This window comes from Trichogramma pretiosum, unplaced genomic scaffold (genome assembly GCF_000599845.2).
Source record: "Trichogramma pretiosum strain Unisexual culture from Peru unplaced genomic scaffold, Tpre_2.0 scaffold84, whole genome shotgun sequence".
Taxonomy (NCBI): Eukaryota; Metazoa; Arthropoda; class Insecta; order Hymenoptera; family Trichogrammatidae; genus Trichogramma; species Trichogramma pretiosum.
The window spans coordinates 274,503-292,635 of NW_019640790.1; the positions used below are offsets into that span (position 1 = coordinate 274,503).

The window sequence follows — 18,133 nt, forward strand, 5'->3', positions numbered from 1 at the left end:
TAAAAAATTCTATCTTTTCATTCGAAAAATGCTCTTGGTTCAATTCCAGGTCTCGGTATTGGCTTACAACAGCATGTACCTGGTTGACGGGGTGAATCTCATCCGCGACAAGCGATTGAACACGGAATATGTGTGCCAGCTGATGCTTATCGAGAATATCTGTATACGCTACCTCATGTTTATGTTACAGCGGCAAAACATCGCTCGCTTGATGGATAAGTGTCAGCGATTGTGGACCAGATTGAAGTCGAACGAAGTTTGGTCTTACGTGAGGCCGTTCGAGCGAAGAGTTTACTTTTACAGAAATTTTTCCCTTGTTATATCTTACTTGGTAATTGTTCTGTTCGTAGCCGGATCGCAACTCACTCATTTAGCCCCCGACAGAATCAATGGTACAGCACGTCGGAAGTTGCCTTACTCGTAAGCACGCGCATGATACAGCTTTTATACACTACTTATACATTTATTTTGCTAAACTTTAAATTCGACAAAAATTAGATATTACTACGATGTTCAAGAAGATCCAGATTTTTCCATAATTTCTGGCATACAGGGTCTTATCCTTTGTTACACGGCGATTATTTTAGCCGGAATAGATACTATTGCTCCATTTCTCATTATGCTTGCTTGTGGTTATTCAGTTACTTTGAAGAATCGACTGTTAAACATGGCTCACAAAGATGATAAATCGACGAAAGTCAACAATCAGCTGATCTACGGAGATGTCATCGAGTGCGCCAAATTTCATCGGGAAATCATGAGGTCAGTTTTTTACGGCTAATAAATTACATATTAACACGTCTGTAAACATGCTACGAACCAAAAATCGCTAACACGTGGCTTGACTAATTGAATATATATTTTTTGGCGTTAAGGACTCAAGTTAAATATAGTTTTTGTTACTTTTTTTTTGGAGATAATTATTTCTCATCTCTATCGCGCACTTATCAGAATAAAAAATTTTATGGGTTACTAATTTCTCCTAAAAGAAGCTCTGCGACAGGTGAAACATGTAATTTTTCAACTAAAGTTCACCATGAATTTGAATAAATTTTTCGTTTATAAAACAGATTCAATTTCTGATCAACACAATGTAAAAAACACACACAACTTTAGCGCACGGTGCCCGGTTTGCTTCCCTAAAATTTATTGCCCGCGTTTCGACAACGAAAGAGAAGGACTCCGGACTTATCTCAACGATCGGATCGAGCAGGAGAACATTGTCTGGCTCATGCTGGAAGACTCAGGAAAATGGAACGCGATTTCCTTATACACGCAAGCAGTCATCTTCAGACTCGAGACAAGAATCAGGAGACCCGCAAGACCAACAACGACGAGAAATCAGCTACTGAAATTTCTGGTTTCTGAACACAAATCACCTGAAAGTGGAAAGGAAAGGCAGTAATATCTAACAACGTTACTGGTGTAGTATTCACAGCACGTATTTAGGGTATATCACTGGTCCACCTATATCTGCGGTCAACTATTCATTCAGCTATGTAAATATGCACTGCATGGCTAATGAACTCAATAAAAAACACACACACACAAGCACTCATACAGCTTTTTATTGAGAAGTCAATGTGAACCAAATTGTCCTACGACGTCTGGTTTGAAAACTCGTTTTGGGGCCTATCACAGAGCTTCTCTAGGAGGGAGAAAAAAACATAAATTATCAAAAAATGAAAAAATAAATAAAATATAAATAAAAAAAAAAATAAATAAAAGTCATTCATGGGTGTTGGGCGAAATTCTCTTCCTAATACTTAATAGGCAAGCATTTAGTATAGATATTGACATATTTTAGTTTTATTACATTTTTCATTTATGAAAAAGTAAGAAAATATCTTACATACTAAACTGTACTAAAAAATCAAAAAAATTTTCTAATTTTGGAAAATTCGTTAAAAGGGTAAGAAAATATCGTAACTGAAAAATTTCAGTTTTCTTATGTCGTGTTTGAAAAAATCGTATTTCTTTTTATAGTAATGAAAATTAGTATTTAGATAATTCTATGAATTTTAGCTATTGTCAAGACATCGAAAATCACATGCGATCTTTTCATATGGTCATCATGATATGCAATGTTTATAATATGTCTCTGATCGGTATACAAATTCTACAGGTACGTATGTTACACAGTAAATTAGAGTTTTCATACCAGTAGCCCAAAAGTGACTATTTCCCTGCCGCAGCGCAAAGCGAGAAAAGCTATTTTCGGACTGCTGGGTATGAAGACAGGCCTATGCCGTGAAAAAAGAAAGCTCCAGGGTACGTGTTCATCGGCCTCAGCTGTTTATAATTAAACGTACCCTGGGACTTTTTTGTTTTTTGTGGCCTAGGGCAGTGATATATTAATTCGTTATTTCCCAAACTCATTTTTTCGCGATATCTTAAAGTTTTTTCTACAGTTTTTTTTTATGAAAATAAGTCTCTAATACTTTGTAGCGCCCCGGTCAATATTCTCAAAGGCCTCAAAGGCCTTGAACTTCGCATTCGAATAACAAGGGAAAATCGTCCTTCAGCGATGAGTTTCTGCGATGAGATGCACCTGGAATTATGTTATAGAATATGGCTATGACTCAAAAAATTTATAGTTCTAGGTAATAAAGAAAATATAATTGTAACTTTTGACGGACGATAGTTGTTTATTTTTTTGTCTTTTTTTTTAAGATTTTCACGCTTTAAATCGAGGATCTCAAATGTTTTTCATATATTTAAAAATAGTATCTTAAAGTTATTCGAAAATTGAACAAAAATCCCAGCGATTTCAGCTCGATTCCAGCCAGGTTCGTGCTCGATTTGGAAATAAAATCTAGCCAACATTTTTAACAGGAATTTAAAAGTAAATTTTAATAATCTTTTTGAATACGACATCAGATTTTCGAAAAATGAATAAGCTGAAAGTTATACTTAATTTTACACAAAAAACGAGGTTTTCAAAACAATTTTTAAATCTTCGGTTTTAAGTGTAAAAATAAAAAAAAAACGTTCAACCATTGCCAAACTTTAACAATACTTTCTTCGTTACATAGAAAAACAAATTTTCGTAGTTATATATTATCTCAGGTGCATTTGGAAACTTATTTGCTGAAAAACGATTTTTTCTCATGTTATTTAAATGGGAAGTTCAAGCCCTTTGGGGGATTAGAAACTTATTGATTTGGACCCATCAAAGTACTATTTGAGGCTTGTTCCTGATGAGAAAACATCCAAAAAACATTTGGAGATTATGGAAAAATAATAGAAGACACAATAAACAATATAATTTATAACAAATTTAATTATATAAAATAAAATTTTTATTTTTTCATGAGCAAAGAATATTGAATATTTTTTTCAATATTCATCATTACTAGCAATGCACTTTATGCAACTTTATCTGAGTCAGTGGGCTCCCGATCACTTGCTGCACGAGGTAACATAATTGTTTTTTGTTAAATTAAAGTATTTTCTTATGAATAAACTGCAAAATATTTACATATTTTTATAAGACAAAGGCGATAGGAAATGCTGCGTATTTTGCGACTTTAGGCCATTCGACTTACAATCATCAAGCAAACAAAATATTACAAATTATGATGCTACGAGCACATTGCAAACCAGTGCAATTGACAGCGGGTGGCTACATAAAGCTCTCTATGGAAACGTTCGGAAAGGTTAACATTTTTCTCTTTTCCATCAAAACTGTTGAAAAATTTAACGCTTATACTCAATTCTTTTCAGATGACAACCAATGCGGTTTCTATGTTTACAGTTGCTCGAAGTTTTATTTCGTAAAAATATATATATTAAACATAATATTTATATTTTTAGTTATAAAACAATTAGAATTTCACATGCATGAGATTATTTGATTAATTGCCCTTCATTAAATTTTCATCATAAATTGTTAGATGTTGTTTAAGAAAATATTTAGGTGTTCATTTAAGTGAACATTTCTAATTTAAAATTCGAAACGTATAATATTAACTGTACAAGTCATATTTCGCTCACTGCTCCCAACCTGCTAAAATTGTTCATTGAGATGATACACAAATTATTTTAGTATTCATGGGATAAATATTAAACTGCAATTTTTACATCGATCGACAACAAAAAGAACTAAAGTGCATTGAATGTCTATAAGCTTTCATAACTGATTTCGATGCAAACTAAGTTTGCATACAATTTTCTTTGAGCCCTTTTGCAGAATATAAAAATTTTGTATCAAGGTAGTACGATAATCATAATTAATGAGCAATCGTAAGTCATTTTAATCTTACGAAAAAAGTGAACAGAGATGAGTGAATTTTTCATCTCAAAATTCAATAAGAGATTTAAATTTCTATATTATTCATTCTAATGAACATGACTTCGTAAAACCTGCACATTATAAATCAAAAGAATAATTACAGAACCAAAAGAAACTAAGGAAAACTTTTCAATTGCACAGTTGTTCTTACAATATATGTAAAAAAAAATCCTTATTTTTGCATTTTAAAAATCAAAATTCGAACAAGTTTACAATGCACACAAGATACTTAGTATTCGGATGACAGTAAATGAGTTTTAGACTTGAATATGAGTTACATATTTTTTATTAATAAATAAAATTGTGTAAAGATGTTACAATATTTAATCCATTTATGAATTAGGATTGGCGTTTGGTCCACGTCTGCGTCCGAAAGTCTGAACAACATTAACAAATCGTCTGTTGTATTGGATCCTGCGTTTAGCACGGCCAGTTTTCTTCTTCCTCTTTTCTTGTTTTTCAACCTGAAATTATAAACAAAGTTCAATTTTAGCTCTTGTATTCAAATTATTACATTACAGGAAATTAAATATTTGACCAATTATTAAATGTAACAGGTGAATGAAAAGTAAAATCCATTGAAAAAATGTTACTTCACTTTAATCTGTCTTTTTTTATTGCACCATTACTTTACTACTAGTCCACTTAAATGACTAGAGTTCAGATCAATTGATGCATTTTGTTTATGTTGAAGTATACGTTTTAAAGTGATAAAGATTAGTATTTTAATAAAATTACCTTGGGAGTCTGTCCTTTGACTTTTCCAGCACGGGCCAATGAGCCGTGAACTTTACCTCCAAGAAGACCGACAACAAACTCCAAAGTTGTCTTGTCACCTAAATCGCTGACCAAAGTCTCGTCAGTTAAGACTTCATTGGCGGCATACAGATTAAAATCTGTATTATCTTCTACCTGAAGCCTTGCCTATAATAGAATATTAAACATTAGTAATTTTCTAGAAAAAAGAAGAAAATGATAAAATTTTACTTGAAAAAAAAATGTTCAAAATCTATGAAAAGACAAGTATTACAGTAAAGTACTTGGCTCCCTGAGATTTTAATTACTTTAGCATTATTGCTCGTACTGACACTGTTAATGTATACAATTGTCAGTTTATCATTTAATGCATATTTATAAGTAGTTTTTAATTCATCTAACAATGAATTAAAGATTACAAACAGAATTACAGGTTTAACGTTATCAATAGATAGTGGCAAAAATGAATAGGTTGAATGATAAAATGTATAGTACAAAAAATGGTTTAAAACACTAACAATTAATTGTTGTTCAAATTAATTCAATTGGAATGAATTCTCGTTTGAGTTTATCACGAGAGGTAAGTTTTAGAATTATTAGTAAAAAACGTTTAAGAATCATATCAACTAACCTTAATATCACCAATTGTTGAAGTTGGCTCAACTTCAAAGATGGTGGTTTCATCCTTATATCCACGAATGTGAATCTGCATTTTGGTCGGATTTATTATCTATAAAAATGAAAAATTATTAGAAAAACAAGTCTTATTTCAACAAATATATTCAAAGGCTTTGGAGGAAAATCACAAGATCCGAATTCAACGGCCAGCACGTGCGCGGTTGGCAAAATGTAAAATTAGTTTAGCAATACAACATGAAATATTTTGGCATCTTTGAAATTATAGAACATGTATTAATTTTACATCTGAATGTTATGGTACTATTAACGTAAATCCGGATCTACTAAATAATTTGATAAATATACAATAAGCTTGATTATGAGCTCCTACCTCAGACAGATATATATCGAAAAAGAGTTCAGCTCATGAGAAGAGGCCGCTGAGTTAGAGAGACGTGAACTACGCACGGATTAATGCGCAGGCTATGACATAAAACTGTCGGAAGTGGCGCCCCCGATGCCATGAATCTGAAACATGCTGGTAGCCAGATTAAAATTACTTTTGAACCTATTTTATTAATAATAATCATTAAAGGGTGAATTAGAGTTGTAGATAGTGTCCCTGTCTTAAAATTAATACATTGTATTATAAAGAATCAATGCATATAATTTTTTATACCTTAACAAAGAATAAAATCATATGCCCGCCACCAGCGTTAAATTAAGGAACTTCCGCCACATCATCACGTTTTTTCACACTTCTAGTCTAGTTTATTATAGTCACTGAACAAGCTAAAGAGAGACAAAAATACAGATGCCGCTATAATATCTGGACTATGAGAGAAATGTGTTCACAATGTACAGATATACAAAATACACGGGAAAGGCGCATATAGGGATAGTCGGAAACTACGTGTATTTTGTAAACACTATTCCTCAAGCGCCAATTCACTTTACATACACTAAGTAAGTGGTAATTCTGTCCAATGAAACGCCGGATAGAAATCGAAATCGCGCAGTGTGAGTATTTGAAATTATTTTTTTGGAAGCTTTGAGAACTAAAAATTCACACTGCCTGAGAAGATTTTTACCAACAAAAACCACACTTGGGCATAATTTCAAATTTTTTAAATGTGGATGTTTTTAAAATCCATTCCTATAAGATCTGATTAAAATTTTTAAATTTTCATAAGATCGTATACATAAAACAAATATCCACTTTGCTCTTGAAAAATACAACGTTGTGCATTCATTTTATATACTATAATTATAAATACAATAGCATTACAAAATTTAATTGCTTTATAAACTAGCAGTTATATTAATTTTTTAGTCAACTAAAATTAAGTGCGCGAGGATAGTAAAAATAATTAAAAGTAATGTTGAAAACATTTATAGTTTTTCAACATTTCTATTGATAATTACTTCCATTTAAATGACCAACATGATTGATACGCAATATAAGTCAAAACTGAGCATTCAAACGCATTCCATTGAAAATTATGTGGAATAATCAAAATAAAAATACTGATAAATTCATTTACAAATCATTCGATGAACGACGAACGCGCGCTTGAATCGCGCGTGGCAATTGACAAAAAGCTCATCGGTTCATTCTCACTCAAGTTGGAAATTAGATTTCGCGATCAGTTGTCGCGGAGCATCTATCAAGATGGCCTCGTACGTGCGGTGAGTAATATTATATATACATATGTATATATATATATATATATATAATATAATATTATACATAATAACACTTCCGTCTGTTTTATTTTGCTTTTGAAAAGTGAACTCTAACCCTGCGCGCCGCGAATGATTGAAATTATTCGTCCTCGACGAAGATCGCTCCTTCGTTTTGGAGACACAAATAAATTTTGCTGTTTGCTGCTTGTCACTCAAATTCATTCATGAATTAGTGTAACATTTTATAGTGCCCTTTTTGTTTAAAGAAAACTACTTGTTTATTAAAGCGTTTGGCTGTACTTACGTGTCATTTTGATGTTTGCGTATGCGTGTTCGCATTAACCGGTGCCTATTGTGTACGCGCTTTCATATCGTATGAATTAACATTTATCATTAAAACGCTCGTTATTATTGAAGCATCATCGCAAAATAATCAATGCAATACTGAATAATGATTAATTATTTCGTAAATCTTAGATTGGGTATCCCGTTGCTCGTGCTCATCTTCATGGTTGGTGCAGTACCAAGAGAAAATTTCAAAACCTGCGAGCAAAGTAGTTTTTGTAGGTAAGTATAATGAACAGTTTTTTAATCATATTTTAAGAAAAGAGTGAATAATGTTGCATGATGTATTCATCGCTGGATTTAAACATGACAGGTTATTATGACATTATGTGATATCAATCATGTTTATAAAAAAGTTTTTACTGATAAAACTAGCATTGAATACTAATTCATAATATGGGATGAGTACTATTTGCCTTCAACATTGATGATTAAAAATTGTATTCTATTTTAGGCGATGTCGTAAAGTGGAAGCAGGAAAGACTCCCTATGTTTTGTTACCAGACACTTTATCACAAAATGAATCTTCTTTATCTGCTGAACTTCTCAATAAAAACACAGAAATTCATTATATTTTGGATTTGACAGCTTTGAAAAGAGATTTGTTCAGATTACGTATCAATGAGAAAAACCCACTACATCCCAGATATGAAGTTGAATATGCCTTACAAGATCATCCACAAATAACTAAATTAGAAGTAGTTGAAAAAACAACTACTCAAATTACTGTCAAAAATGGTCCTAACAAAGCTGTTTTGCAATATTCTCCATTCAAAGTTGATCTTTATTCTGGAGATAAGTTGGTTATATCAACTAATGCTAGAGGCCTTATGAGATTTGAACACTTGCGAACTAAATCAGTGCAGTGAGTACTTATATTTAGAATAATAATTTAATATAAAACTTTTATTCTGTGTTATCAGACATAATAATATTTTTTTCATTAATTTAGGAATTCTGAAAACCAAGAAAATTTGGATAAAGTTGAGCAACCATCAGAACCCATTGGAGATGGTGCTGAAAGTGATCCTGGTGCTTGGGAAGAGAATTTCAAAAGCCATCAAGATTCCAAACCTTTTGGCCCGGAAGCTGTTGCAATGGATTTCAGTTTTCCAGGAGCTGAACATGTTTATGGTATTCCTGAACATGCTGATAGCTTAGCTCTTAAATCTACTAAAGGATCTGAACCTTATAGGCTCTATAACTTAGATGTATTTGAATATGAAGTCAATGAAAGAATGGCCTTGTATGGTGCAGTTCCTGTACTTTATGCTCATGGGTAAGATTTTATAATCTCTATTCAAAGTTCTCTGTTATTGTAGAATTCTTCAAAAATATCATGAAGATAATTTATGATTTTAGAAAAGAAAAAACATCAGGAGTTTTTTGGCTGAATGCTGCTGAAACATGGGTTGACATTGTTTCAAGTGCAGACAACAATGTAGTGGAGAGTATTGTGAATTTCATGTCTGGAACAGTTAAACAATCTCAAGTTGATGCACATTTCATGTCGGAATCTGGCATAATTGATGTCTTTTTCTTAATGGGTCCGGAACCTATGGATGTTTTTCAACAATATGCTGGACTTACTGGCACGGCTAATTTACCACCAGTAACTAATTTCTTTTAGTTATGATTGTAAAAAGCATAAGCGTGAAAATTTTAATAATGAACATTTTTTTGATCACAGATTTTTTCACTTGCTTATCACCAATCGCGTTGGAACTACAATGATCAAGAAGATGTACAACAAATTGCAGATAATTTTGATAAACATGATTTACCAATGGATGTGATGTGGCTTGACATTGAGTACACCGATAGCAAAAAATACTTCACATGGGATAAGCGCAAATTCCCAAATCCATTGGAAATGGTAAAGAATTTGACGACTAAAGGACGTAAACTTGTTGTCATCATCGATCCACACATAAAACGTGATTCCAGTTACTTTGTTCACAATGACGCCACCAATAATGGATACTATGTAAAGCATCGAGATGGAAAAGACTATGAAGGATGGTGTTGGCCTGGTTCCTCTTCATATCTCGATTTCTTTGATCCTAAAGTGTGTTTGTGTACATATTAATTTGATCAAAATGATTCACTTTATCAAAACTTAATCGTTTATTACAGGTACGTGAGTACTACATGGGTCTTTATGATCTGTCGCGTTTTGAAGGCACAACAAACGATGTGCATATTTGGAACGATATGAATGAACCATCAGTATTCAACGGTCCAGAAGTTACTATGCCTAAAGATTTGGTACACTATGGTGGTTGGGAGCACCGTGATGTTCACAACATCAATGGCATGGTGTATACGATCGGTACATATGACGCCTTATTCCGTCGATCAGGTGGAAGCTTAAGGCCTTTTATACTCTCTCGATCATTCTTTGCTGGATCGCAAAGATACGCAGCGGTATGGACTGGTGACAATACAGGTGAATGGGAGCATCTGAGGATATCCTATCCCATGTGTTTAAGTTTAGCTATTAGTGGTATATCCTTCTGTGGTGCTGATGTTGGAGGATTCTTCAAAAATCCTGACTCTGAGCTTCTAGTTCGGTAATTCATCTTATTTTTTTAATTACTCATTTTATAAAATTTTTAATTTAATTATTACTTATCATTTGTAGATGGTATCAAGCTGGTGCTTGGTTGCCATTTTTCCGTCAACACTCGCATATTGAGACGAAGCGTCGTGAACCATGGACTTTTGGCGATGAAATCGTTAGTTTGACGCGCGAAGCTTTAAGAATTAGATACTCATACTTGCCACTTTGGTACACCTTGTTCCGTGAACATGAAGTTAATGGTTCACCAGTAATCAGACCTATCTGGGCCCATTATTCTCATGAAGCTGAAGCATTTGCTATTGATGACGCCTTGTTACTGGGTGATTCAATACTTGTAAAACCAGTATTTCAACCATCTGCCTCAGAAGTTACGGTTTACTTCCCTGGCGAAGGCAAGGTAGCCTGGTATGACATAGACACGATGCAAAGATTTGGAGAGACATCAAAGGTTAATATTCCTGTGACCTTACACCGAATTCCAGTATTCCAACGTGCTGGTTCTATAGTTCCTCGCAAAATGCGTATCCGACGTAGCTCGGTAGCAATGAAAAATGATCCTTATACCCTGATAGCTGTAGCCAATGACCAAGGAACTGCTGAAGGTAAGCTGTACATCGACGACGAAGCCAGTTTTGAATATAGACATGGAAAGTACTTGCATCTTGGATTTAAACTTGGAAACAAGAAGTTGACTTCTACGAAACTGCAAAAATTAGCCACTTACACGACTAAGAGTTGGCTTGAACGGGTTGATATTGCCAATCCACCTCAAGGGATTGTAAAGGCTGTACTCAATTCTAAAAGTAAGATATTTATACAATGATTTAACGTATCCTTCCTTAAATTACAAAAAATTAACAATATTTTTTTCCAGTTGATTTGGAAACAACGTACAGTTCTAACAACGTTCTTACTATTCGTAAACCTGGTGTAAATATGGGTGAAGAATGGACAATAGAATTGATCCAAGGTTCCACTAAACAATAAATAAGGTAAAAATAAGATTGAAATAATTTAAAATACGTAATAACAATGATAACTTTTACTTTATTTTTAATTTTCAGAAAATTAAGTCGATTCAAAATAGTTTATGCCACTGTTAACATTATAAAACATCAAGCCGTATGTTAACAATAACAAGGAGTAGACTTTTGATATAAAACTAAATTTTTTTCATCAAATTGAAGAAAAAATAGTTATATGATACGTTTATCGACTTATGCATAGCCCACAAAAACATGGCAAATGATTGTGAGTTATATGCCTTTTAATATTTATAACATTCATCTGTGATTAGAGTATGAATTATCACGTTTAATATGAAGTGATTATGATTGATGACTTAATTGCAATAAGAGTAAATGACAAGAAGCATGTATGTTAATTTAATTTATACAGAAGTAATTCGTTAAAATGAATTTCATTCAAGGTGATCATCTTATAGAGATTTTTAAAGTAAAACTGGAATAGAATTTTATGTTTGTAAGTGTAATGCATGAACTTCATCATGAAAGATAATTTTTATTTTTATCATGGGCCATTGAATGAAAATAGATTTATAAATTTAATTACATAATTTTATGAATTACTTTATAGTATTTTCAATGTGAGTTGCTTTCTCTTTTTTTGTAACTTTTTTGATGATGTGAATGTTATTCAATTGTGCGGAATCAATAATTTTTATTATACTTTCTATTATAATAAGATAAACTAAAGTCGCACCTTCAATTTTTTTGATTTGTATTTTTGAGTTGTGCATACATTGGGATTTTCAATTTATATAATACATATGCTTTTTCATTTAGTTTATGTTTGAACGAGATAATAACAACGTTATAATAACAATGTGAAGTGTGAGTTGTTGGTTACAATTATTATGTGTTAACATTATAAAAACATTAATGACATGTACTTCTGATTAAAAAACTAAAATATTACCAATAAATACAATTATTGAAAAAATGTCTTTCTCCCAAAGTTTATTTTATAAAAATCATAATTTTCATGATTAATTAATATTATACAAATATTTTGCGGGTCTCGGAATTCGCGATTCTCGTATACATGAGAAGCGTGAGTATTGTAGCTCGTCTGTCATACTTCTCATTCGTAGCTCGACATTCGCTCTTGGATTAAGTATATAAACAAGGACATTATATATGATATAATTATCTAAGAATTCGTTTGACTTTTTAAAAGCTAAAATTGCAATATTTTAATAAACTAATTTTTATACAAGTAAAAAAATTTTCGCAAGGGGATTATTTGACATGGAATGTACAGAATATTTTTTTTTCATTTTAAAATCTGACGTAGTTATGACATTTTTTTGAAAATTCATTAAAGTTATGTATCACGAGCCCTCCTTAGGAGCTTGCTTGTGCGCTAAGTAAATAAATCCAAGGGACGAAAGGGCAGATACAAGAAAAATCACGTCGAACCAGCGATGATAAAAATTGAATTGTAAATCACCTAATACTTGTGTAATTATAATGCGATATTCAGCTGGCATATTCATACGCATTAATAGAACAGAAGAGACAAAATACATGCCCTAGAAAAATAATATTCAATGACTAAATTGTATTATAAGTAAACAATAGAAATGATCAAAAAGTAATTTCATCTTACCATTATTTGAGCTAACGCAAGTACGATAATGTTGGATGATTTGCTGCTTGATATTGCATAGAAAAACTGAAATTAATAAATTTGGTTACCAATGAGCATGATTATTAGACTGGTTTAAAGAAATCGAAGATTATCAAAAGCTCGATTCATTTTTCTATATGTCTTAAATGTCTTCAAAAATGAAGACCCTGCAAGTTTCTGCTAATAAAAAATCGAAATATTCGTTGAACGACTTCTTAAAATTAATATCAAAATCTGAAACTTTCAGGGTCTTCATTTTTCATGATATTTAAGACATTAAGATACGTAAATCGAATTTTTAAAGACCCTCAATTTTTTTTAAACCAGTCTAATAAATATGTGAAAATCATTATAACAAATAATGTTATAACTTTCAATATACCTTTGTAAGAGTTAATAATAAACCCCTGATTGATGTCACAACAATGCAACCAACAAGATAAAATGATATGTGTTGTGACCAAAATGTGACATCAATATTAAATCCCATCCAATGAACGGCTATTTCCATTCCTCTGGTGACAGGGTCTTTTTTACCAACTCTATCAAAAATGATGTTTATTGTTGACTATAACATAAAATAAAATTCTTATTAAGCTGCTATTCATTAAACAAGATTTGTGAATAGTACTTACAATAACTATTTTCCACAAACAATAAACTGAAAAAAAATATCCTAGAAAGTTAAAATATTTTCCACGCCACGTCTGTGACCATTCTAATCGTTCTCTAGCATTTTGTATATCATGGGCTTCTAAAAATAATTGTCTAGACAATTCTTCCAAAGCTACAACTTCGTTTTGCATATCTTTCACATCTGAAGATTATTAAAGTACTAATTAAAATGATAATCTTAACATGCTATTGAATTTTTTTTTGATTATGAAACCTACTATCTTGATTTCCTCTTAAAGCTATAGGAGTTAAAATACCCCACAATTTAGATCTAGTTTCAGTCTGTAGATTTCTTGAACCACCTTTTTTGGCAAGTACAATACGTTTTTTTTTTGCTATTATCATGTCCATGGTTTGCAGTAATCTTCTTTCGACTGCAGCAACATCGGCACCTGATACAGGACGCATAAAGTAGGCCATGGATGAATATGGATAATTCACAGCACCAAATCCTGAGAGAAGAGCCATCACAGTAACTCCTATAACACCTATTCTACTGACACCTTGTTCAATTGATAAAAGGCCCTTTTTAGGACTCAATAGAGGAAAAGGATCTCCAAGTTTCCAAAAGAAATACAAGTAAACCAAGTATATCAACACAGTCAAAGGCCTTATCAGATTAAGTTTTACTGTAAAAAAATGGTTTAAATAAGAAAATACTTTTAAAATTGTTCAAAGGTATTAATTGTTTCAAGATTCTGAGTAAATTATCAGGACTTACAGTTTCTGATATTGCTTATAATGAAATATGCTATGTAAAATGGTATTAAAACAATAACCATGAACAATAGCAAATAAAGACCCACATTCCAATGAAAGTACCTAGAACTATGATGTTTTTTTATTAATATGATTTGTAATAGTTTTTTATATACAAAAAAAATTTAATAAAAAATTACCTGCTCTCTAGTACACCAATAATTTCGAATATTATCAACTCAAACATAGTACATGAAAGTGAAAAAGTAACTGAAAATATTAACTGGACCAATCTATGATGAACTTCATAATCCTTGAAAAGCTGTTTTACAAAAAACACCCATCCTCCGCAAAAGAAAAGTATCTATAAAATACACAAATAAGAAACTGAAGAAATTTTTGGTGATGTAACACAAATAAATTGATACAAATGCATAAGACTATTCAAATTAAGAGTTGCTTTGATAAAGCAAAACTTTTGATCCACAATATTAATAATTTTTAGTTTGAACAATAATCTTAAGCACATGCATTAACATAAACTAACATCAACATACTTGCGTGATTAGGATGATGCATGTATCTTCTATAAATCCCATGTCTAGGGAGTCTATTTAAATGATGAAAAAAAAATAACGATGAAATGAACCGAGTGTTACGTGCGATCGTCAAGGAGCATTTTCGCGTTTTGGTCGCGTGCCTTTTTTAACACGACGACAAAAATGCAACGATATGCGGACCAATGCTAATACTGAGCGATAGTACAATGCATACAGGTACACAAGTTTTTATTTTAAATGCCCGATGCACTTTAAAGTCGCTGTGAGCACACGGTTTATCTCGAGCCGGGACTTTGCAGTTCGAGTGAAGTTAGCAGACAAAAATATCAGATACCAACGATTTATTTGCTGCAGGCACAGGCAGCAAGCTTGTCTGACAAATTGAGAATTGAGAATTAAGATTGTTATTGTTAGGACTTTGTGCAGATAACTTCGTGTTCTATTCTGTAACGATATTCACCGGCAACGGGCGGAGTCGCATGACAGTTTGTATTCCTATTGGCTGGTGTAAGCATATTAGATCATCTTATTTGCGACATCTTTAAGATAACTATGAAGTGTCAACTGGGCTTTTTTTAAGAGCCGGCTTTACTGACGACGCAACTCGGCAAAATCCACGCACGCAAAATATACTGAATAGGGGGCTCAGTCTGGCCGCAAGAGAAAGTGCTAGACTTTTATCGTTATCGTTGTTTGCGCCGACAGCTTACCTACTTAACCACAGTGTTTTGTCGACGTTGATACTAGCAGTATCGTTTTGCTAAACATTGAGGTAGGTTCGTGACGAACAAATTTTGATTTTTTATCTACGTTTCAACATGTTGCATTATCATTTTTCCCAAAACTATACATTTATAGTTCGAACTTTTAATTAAAAAATGTTCAGTCAAGGGCCTGATTAATACACTAATATACGTTAATTCAATTTTTTTAATGATAATGCTTATTTTCGTAAGAAATTTTACATGAATCTGATTACTCTGCGAATAAAATATTTTTCATTTAAAACCTATTTAGTGAACAATACTTATTCTAGAGCATTTAAATAATTACAGCTGTGTTTAACTTTTATCTAAAGACTATTAAAAAAAAACAACATTTTTTTTGGAGCAGTTTAGAAAAAAAAACTTCTTTGTAGTATGTATATTTAAAGTAAAAATAATAAACGGTTCATTTTAATATAAAATTTAATAAATTCTCAAGGTAACATTTTAAGTGGGCTTGTAAAAATCCAATAGCAAGAAATGAGATAAGATAACAAAGTCAAATATTGAATTGCATCAATCTTCTTAACTTTCAGAAAAATGCCTTCTTACAAAGTTACATACTTCCCAGTTAAAGCTCTAGCTGAGCCAATCAGATTTCTTTTGAGTTATGGCGATATTGAATTTGTTGACGATCGTTTCAACAGAGAAGATTGGCCAAAAATCAAACCAAGTAAGTATTCGATATATACTTTATTTTTTCATATACTATTTTATGATACACAAGTCAATTAAATTTTTCTTTCAGAAACTCCATTTGGTCAAGTCCCTCTGATTGAAATTGATGGCAAAGTTATTAATCAGTCAACTGCTATTTGTCGTTACTTGGCCAAGCAAGTAGGCTTATCTGGAAAAGATGACTGGGAGAATCTTGAAATCGATGCTACTGTTGATACCATTCATGACATTAGAGGAAGTAAGTACAAATTTCAATATTATGAAGAAGCTTTAATTATATCTAATATACTGATCCACCATTTAAATTTATGTACAGAGATCGCTGCCCATCACTATGAAGATAATGCTGAAGCAAAAGCAGCCAAACTTGCTGCAGCCAAAGAAACAGTTCCATTCATGATTGGCCGCCTTGATGAACAGGCCAAGAAAAATGGAGGATACCTGGTCGGTGGTAAACTCACCTGGGCTGATCTTCTATTTGTTGCAGTTTTGGATTACCTTAATGCCATGGCCAAATATGATATTATTGAAAATGCTGAAACTCTTAAAGCTTTAAGAACTAAAGTTCTTGAATTGCCTAAGATTAAAGCGTGGGTTGCCAAACGCCCAGAATCCGAATTTTAAATCGTTTCATTGGTAATTTGAATGAATATGCATTTCCTAATATTTTTTATCTTTGTATTGTGCTGCGCTCATAAAATGTAACAGATTGTTAATTCTATTTGAAAAATGTTTTAAAAGTTATTAATATTGAATTGACACTATTAGTAAAATAAATTTTTAAATATTAAATTAATTTGTATAAACTTATTTCTAAGTTGAAAAAATGAAAAAAACTTTTTTTTAAATGTTAAAATATTTCAGTAGAGAAAGCATAGCAGTAGAATTCCTATTTCGAACGAGGGTTTTTATTTTAAAAGTCGTTCGCGTCATTTTTAGCAACCGTGCAAAGTAATTATCACAATAACTATGTTCTTGTGACGGAGGGCGTTTATATATACAAAGTCGAATTGATTAATTCAGTCGTAACCGTACAGATGATGCTTTGATATATCCTAATAACTTATTGCTGTATGCGATTTAGCGTAAAGAATTATAAAATTGATTGGTGGAATTGATAATTATGCAAAATTGTTTGATCAATGTTTATTGCCAACAAGGTATAAACAACGTATGCTTGAAGCGAACATTTAAAAAAATATATCGTCACAATATCAATTGTTGTAACTATAATAAGTTTTAACTCCAAATGTCATTTTTAAGTAGCCTAAATGATAAAATTGAAAAAAAAAAAGATAATTTCTCAATTCACACGGCTTATTTCAAATGTAATTCTGGAAGAAAATAGCGCAGTGAAAGCTTAGGAGATTGAACTAGTCCCATAGACAGTTTCTGTTAATGGTATTTCGACTCGTACAGTTGATCGAGTGAAACGTGGTAAGAGTATCGAGCGTCGATCGAATTCGAAGAAGGCTCACATAGACGAACTTGTTGGGGATTTTTTTTCAATATGCCGTCCGGGAAAAAAATCATTAGTTTAAATGATGGAAAAACGATCGATCTATTCGTTCAGTAGGGCATGATTCACACAGATTTGAAGAGTAAATCTTGCTGGGCGCGCCCGAGACAGAGATCGTTCCTCGTGTGCTTATACACACACCTGTAAAGCCAACAACATGCAGCAGTCGAAAGCAGAAATATACGACACAGGTTTATAAGAGTCTAATTCCCTCTCCCCCTCGTGGAGTCGGCTGAAACCTCTCCTACTCCTCGCGGAAGCACCTGTTGGCCGCTGCGCTCGTGTGGCGTGTACGTGAGTGCG

General features: G+C 32.4%; 5 protein-coding genes across 10 annotated transcripts; 3 read left to right on the top strand and 2 right to left on the bottom strand.

Annotated features, from left to right (window-relative positions):
* Positions 1-4,383, top strand: LOC106657755. Of its 2 annotated transcripts, XM_014379430.2 has the most exons (6): positions 1-420; positions 499-762; positions 2,026-2,125; positions 3,323-3,418; positions 3,495-3,659; positions 3,727-4,383. In XM_014379430.2, exons 1-6 carry the CDS (start codon positions 29-31, stop codon positions 3,778-3,780), a joined length of 1,071 nt encoding a protein of 356 aa, XP_014234916.2. In that variant the 5' UTR covers positions 1-28; the 3' UTR covers positions 3,781-4,383. The 2 variants fall into 2 exon arrangements, with proteins under 2 accessions (XP_014234916.2, XP_023319060.1); XM_023463292.1 differs by having other exon boundaries at positions 3,495-4,383.
* Positions 4,384-4,562: 179 nt separating this feature from the next.
* On the bottom strand, positions 4,563-6,168 carry LOC106657955 (ubiquitin-40S ribosomal protein S27a). Of its 2 annotated transcripts, none has more exons than XM_014379678.2 (4): positions 6,060-6,168; positions 5,682-5,780; positions 5,033-5,218; positions 4,563-4,758 (listed from the first exon to the last, which is right to left on the bottom strand). In XM_014379678.2, the coding sequence occupies exons 2-4, from the start codon at positions 5,760-5,762 to the stop codon at positions 4,627-4,629; spliced, it is 399 nt and encodes a 132-aa protein (XP_014235164.1). In that variant the 5' UTR covers positions 5,763-5,780; positions 6,060-6,168; the 3' UTR covers positions 4,563-4,626. The 2 variants fall into 2 exon arrangements, with proteins under 2 accessions (XP_014235164.1, XP_014235165.1); XM_014379679.2 differs by lacking the exon at positions 6,060-6,168 and adding an exon at positions 5,857-6,011.
* A 1,083-nt stretch (positions 6,169-7,251) lies between these two features.
* Positions 7,252-11,794, top strand: LOC106657952 (neutral alpha-glucosidase AB). Of its 3 annotated transcripts, none has more exons than XM_014379673.2 (10): positions 7,252-7,357; positions 7,832-7,921; positions 8,154-8,564; positions 8,652-8,978; positions 9,062-9,311; positions 9,390-9,767; positions 9,836-10,272; positions 10,344-11,086; positions 11,158-11,275; positions 11,348-11,794. In XM_014379673.2, the coding sequence occupies exons 1-9, from the start codon at positions 7,341-7,343 to the stop codon at positions 11,268-11,270; spliced, it is 2,766 nt and encodes a 921-aa protein (XP_014235159.1). In that variant the 5' UTR covers positions 7,252-7,340; the 3' UTR covers positions 11,271-11,275; positions 11,348-11,794. The 3 variants fall into 3 exon arrangements, with proteins under 3 accessions (XP_014235159.1, XP_014235161.1, XP_014235160.1); XM_014379675.2 differs by lacking the exon at positions 7,252-7,357 and adding an exon at positions 7,488-7,727; XM_014379674.2 differs by lacking the exon at positions 7,252-7,357 and adding an exon at positions 7,488-7,710.
* A 446-nt stretch (positions 11,795-12,240) lies between these two features.
* LOC106657953 (Golgi pH regulator B) lies at positions 12,241-15,281 on the bottom strand. Its single transcript, XM_014379676.2, has 8 exons — positions 14,867-15,281; positions 14,510-14,673; positions 14,332-14,438; positions 13,829-14,239; positions 13,571-13,752; positions 13,318-13,503; positions 12,915-12,980; positions 12,241-12,837 (listed from the first exon to the last, which is right to left on the bottom strand). Exons 1-8 carry the CDS (start codon positions 14,906-14,908, stop codon positions 12,637-12,639), a joined length of 1,359 nt encoding a protein of 452 aa, XP_014235162.1. The 5' UTR covers positions 14,909-15,281; the 3' UTR covers positions 12,241-12,636.
* Positions 15,282-15,534: 253 nt separating this feature from the next.
* On the top strand, positions 15,535-17,103 carry LOC106657954 (glutathione S-transferase-like). 2 transcript variants are annotated; one of them, XM_023463302.1, is made up of 4 exons: positions 15,535-15,645; positions 16,170-16,306; positions 16,382-16,549; positions 16,628-17,103. In XM_023463302.1, exons 2-4 carry the CDS (start codon positions 16,174-16,176, stop codon positions 16,933-16,935), a joined length of 609 nt encoding a protein of 202 aa, XP_023319070.1. In that variant the 5' UTR covers positions 15,535-15,645; positions 16,170-16,173; the 3' UTR covers positions 16,936-17,103. The 2 variants fall into 2 exon arrangements, with proteins under 2 accessions (XP_023319070.1, XP_014235163.1); XM_014379677.2 differs by having other exon boundaries at positions 15,537-15,641.
* Positions 17,104-18,133: the final 1,030 nt, after the last annotated feature.

Excerpts from the sequence above, each read along its gene's own strand:
- LOC106657953 (XM_014379676.2), bottom strand. The coding sequence starts at position 14,908 with ATGGGATTTATAGAAGATACATGCATCATCCTAATCACGCAA. Across the intron at positions 14,439-14,509 it reads ATTGGTGTACTAGAGAGCAG|TTCTAGGTACTTTCATTGGA; the intron begins GTAATTTTTTAT and ends AAAACATCATAG. Across the intron at positions 14,240-14,331 it reads TATAAGCAATATCAGAAACT|TAAAACTTAATCTGATAAGG; the intron begins GTAAGTCCTGAT and ends ATTTTTTTACAG.
- LOC106657954 (XM_023463302.1), top strand. The coding sequence starts at position 16,174 with ATGCCTTCTTACAAAGTTACATACTTCCCAGTTAAAGCTCTAGCTGAG. Across the intron at positions 16,307-16,381 it reads TTGGCCAAAAATCAAACCAA|AAACTCCATTTGGTCAAGTC; the intron begins GTAAGTATTCGA and ends TTTTTCTTTCAG. Across the intron at positions 16,550-16,627 it reads CATTCATGACATTAGAGGAA|AGATCGCTGCCCATCACTAT; the intron begins GTAAGTACAAAT and ends ATTTATGTACAG.
- LOC106657955 (XM_014379678.2), bottom strand. The coding sequence starts at position 5,762 with ATGCAGATTCACATTCGTGGATATAAGGATGAAACCACCATCTTTGAA. Across the intron at positions 5,219-5,681 it reads CAACAATTGGTGATATTAAG|GCAAGGCTTCAGGTAGAAGA; the intron begins GTTAGTTGATAT and ends ATTCTATTATAG. Across the intron at positions 4,759-5,032 it reads TCAAAGGACAGACTCCCAAG|GTTGAAAAACAAGAAAAGAG; the intron begins GTAATTTTATTA and ends TTATAATTTCAG.
- LOC106657952 (XM_014379673.2), top strand. Across the intron at positions 7,922-8,153 it reads GAGCAAAGTAGTTTTTGTAG|GCGATGTCGTAAAGTGGAAG; the intron begins GTAAGTATAATG and ends ATTCTATTTTAG. Across the intron at positions 11,087-11,157 it reads GGCTGTACTCAATTCTAAAA|TTGATTTGGAAACAACGTAC; the intron begins GTAAGATATTTA and ends ATTTTTTTCCAG.
- LOC106657755 (XM_023463292.1), top strand. The coding sequence starts at position 29 with ATGCTCTTGGTTCAATTCCAGGTCTCGGTATTGGCTTACAACAGCATG. Across the intron at positions 421-498 it reads CGTCGGAAGTTGCCTTACTC|ATATTACTACGATGTTCAAG; the intron begins GTAAGCACGCGC and ends GACAAAAATTAG. Across the intron at positions 3,419-3,494 it reads CCGATCACTTGCTGCACGAG|ACAAAGGCGATAGGAAATGC; the intron begins GTAACATAATTG and ends TATTTTTATAAG.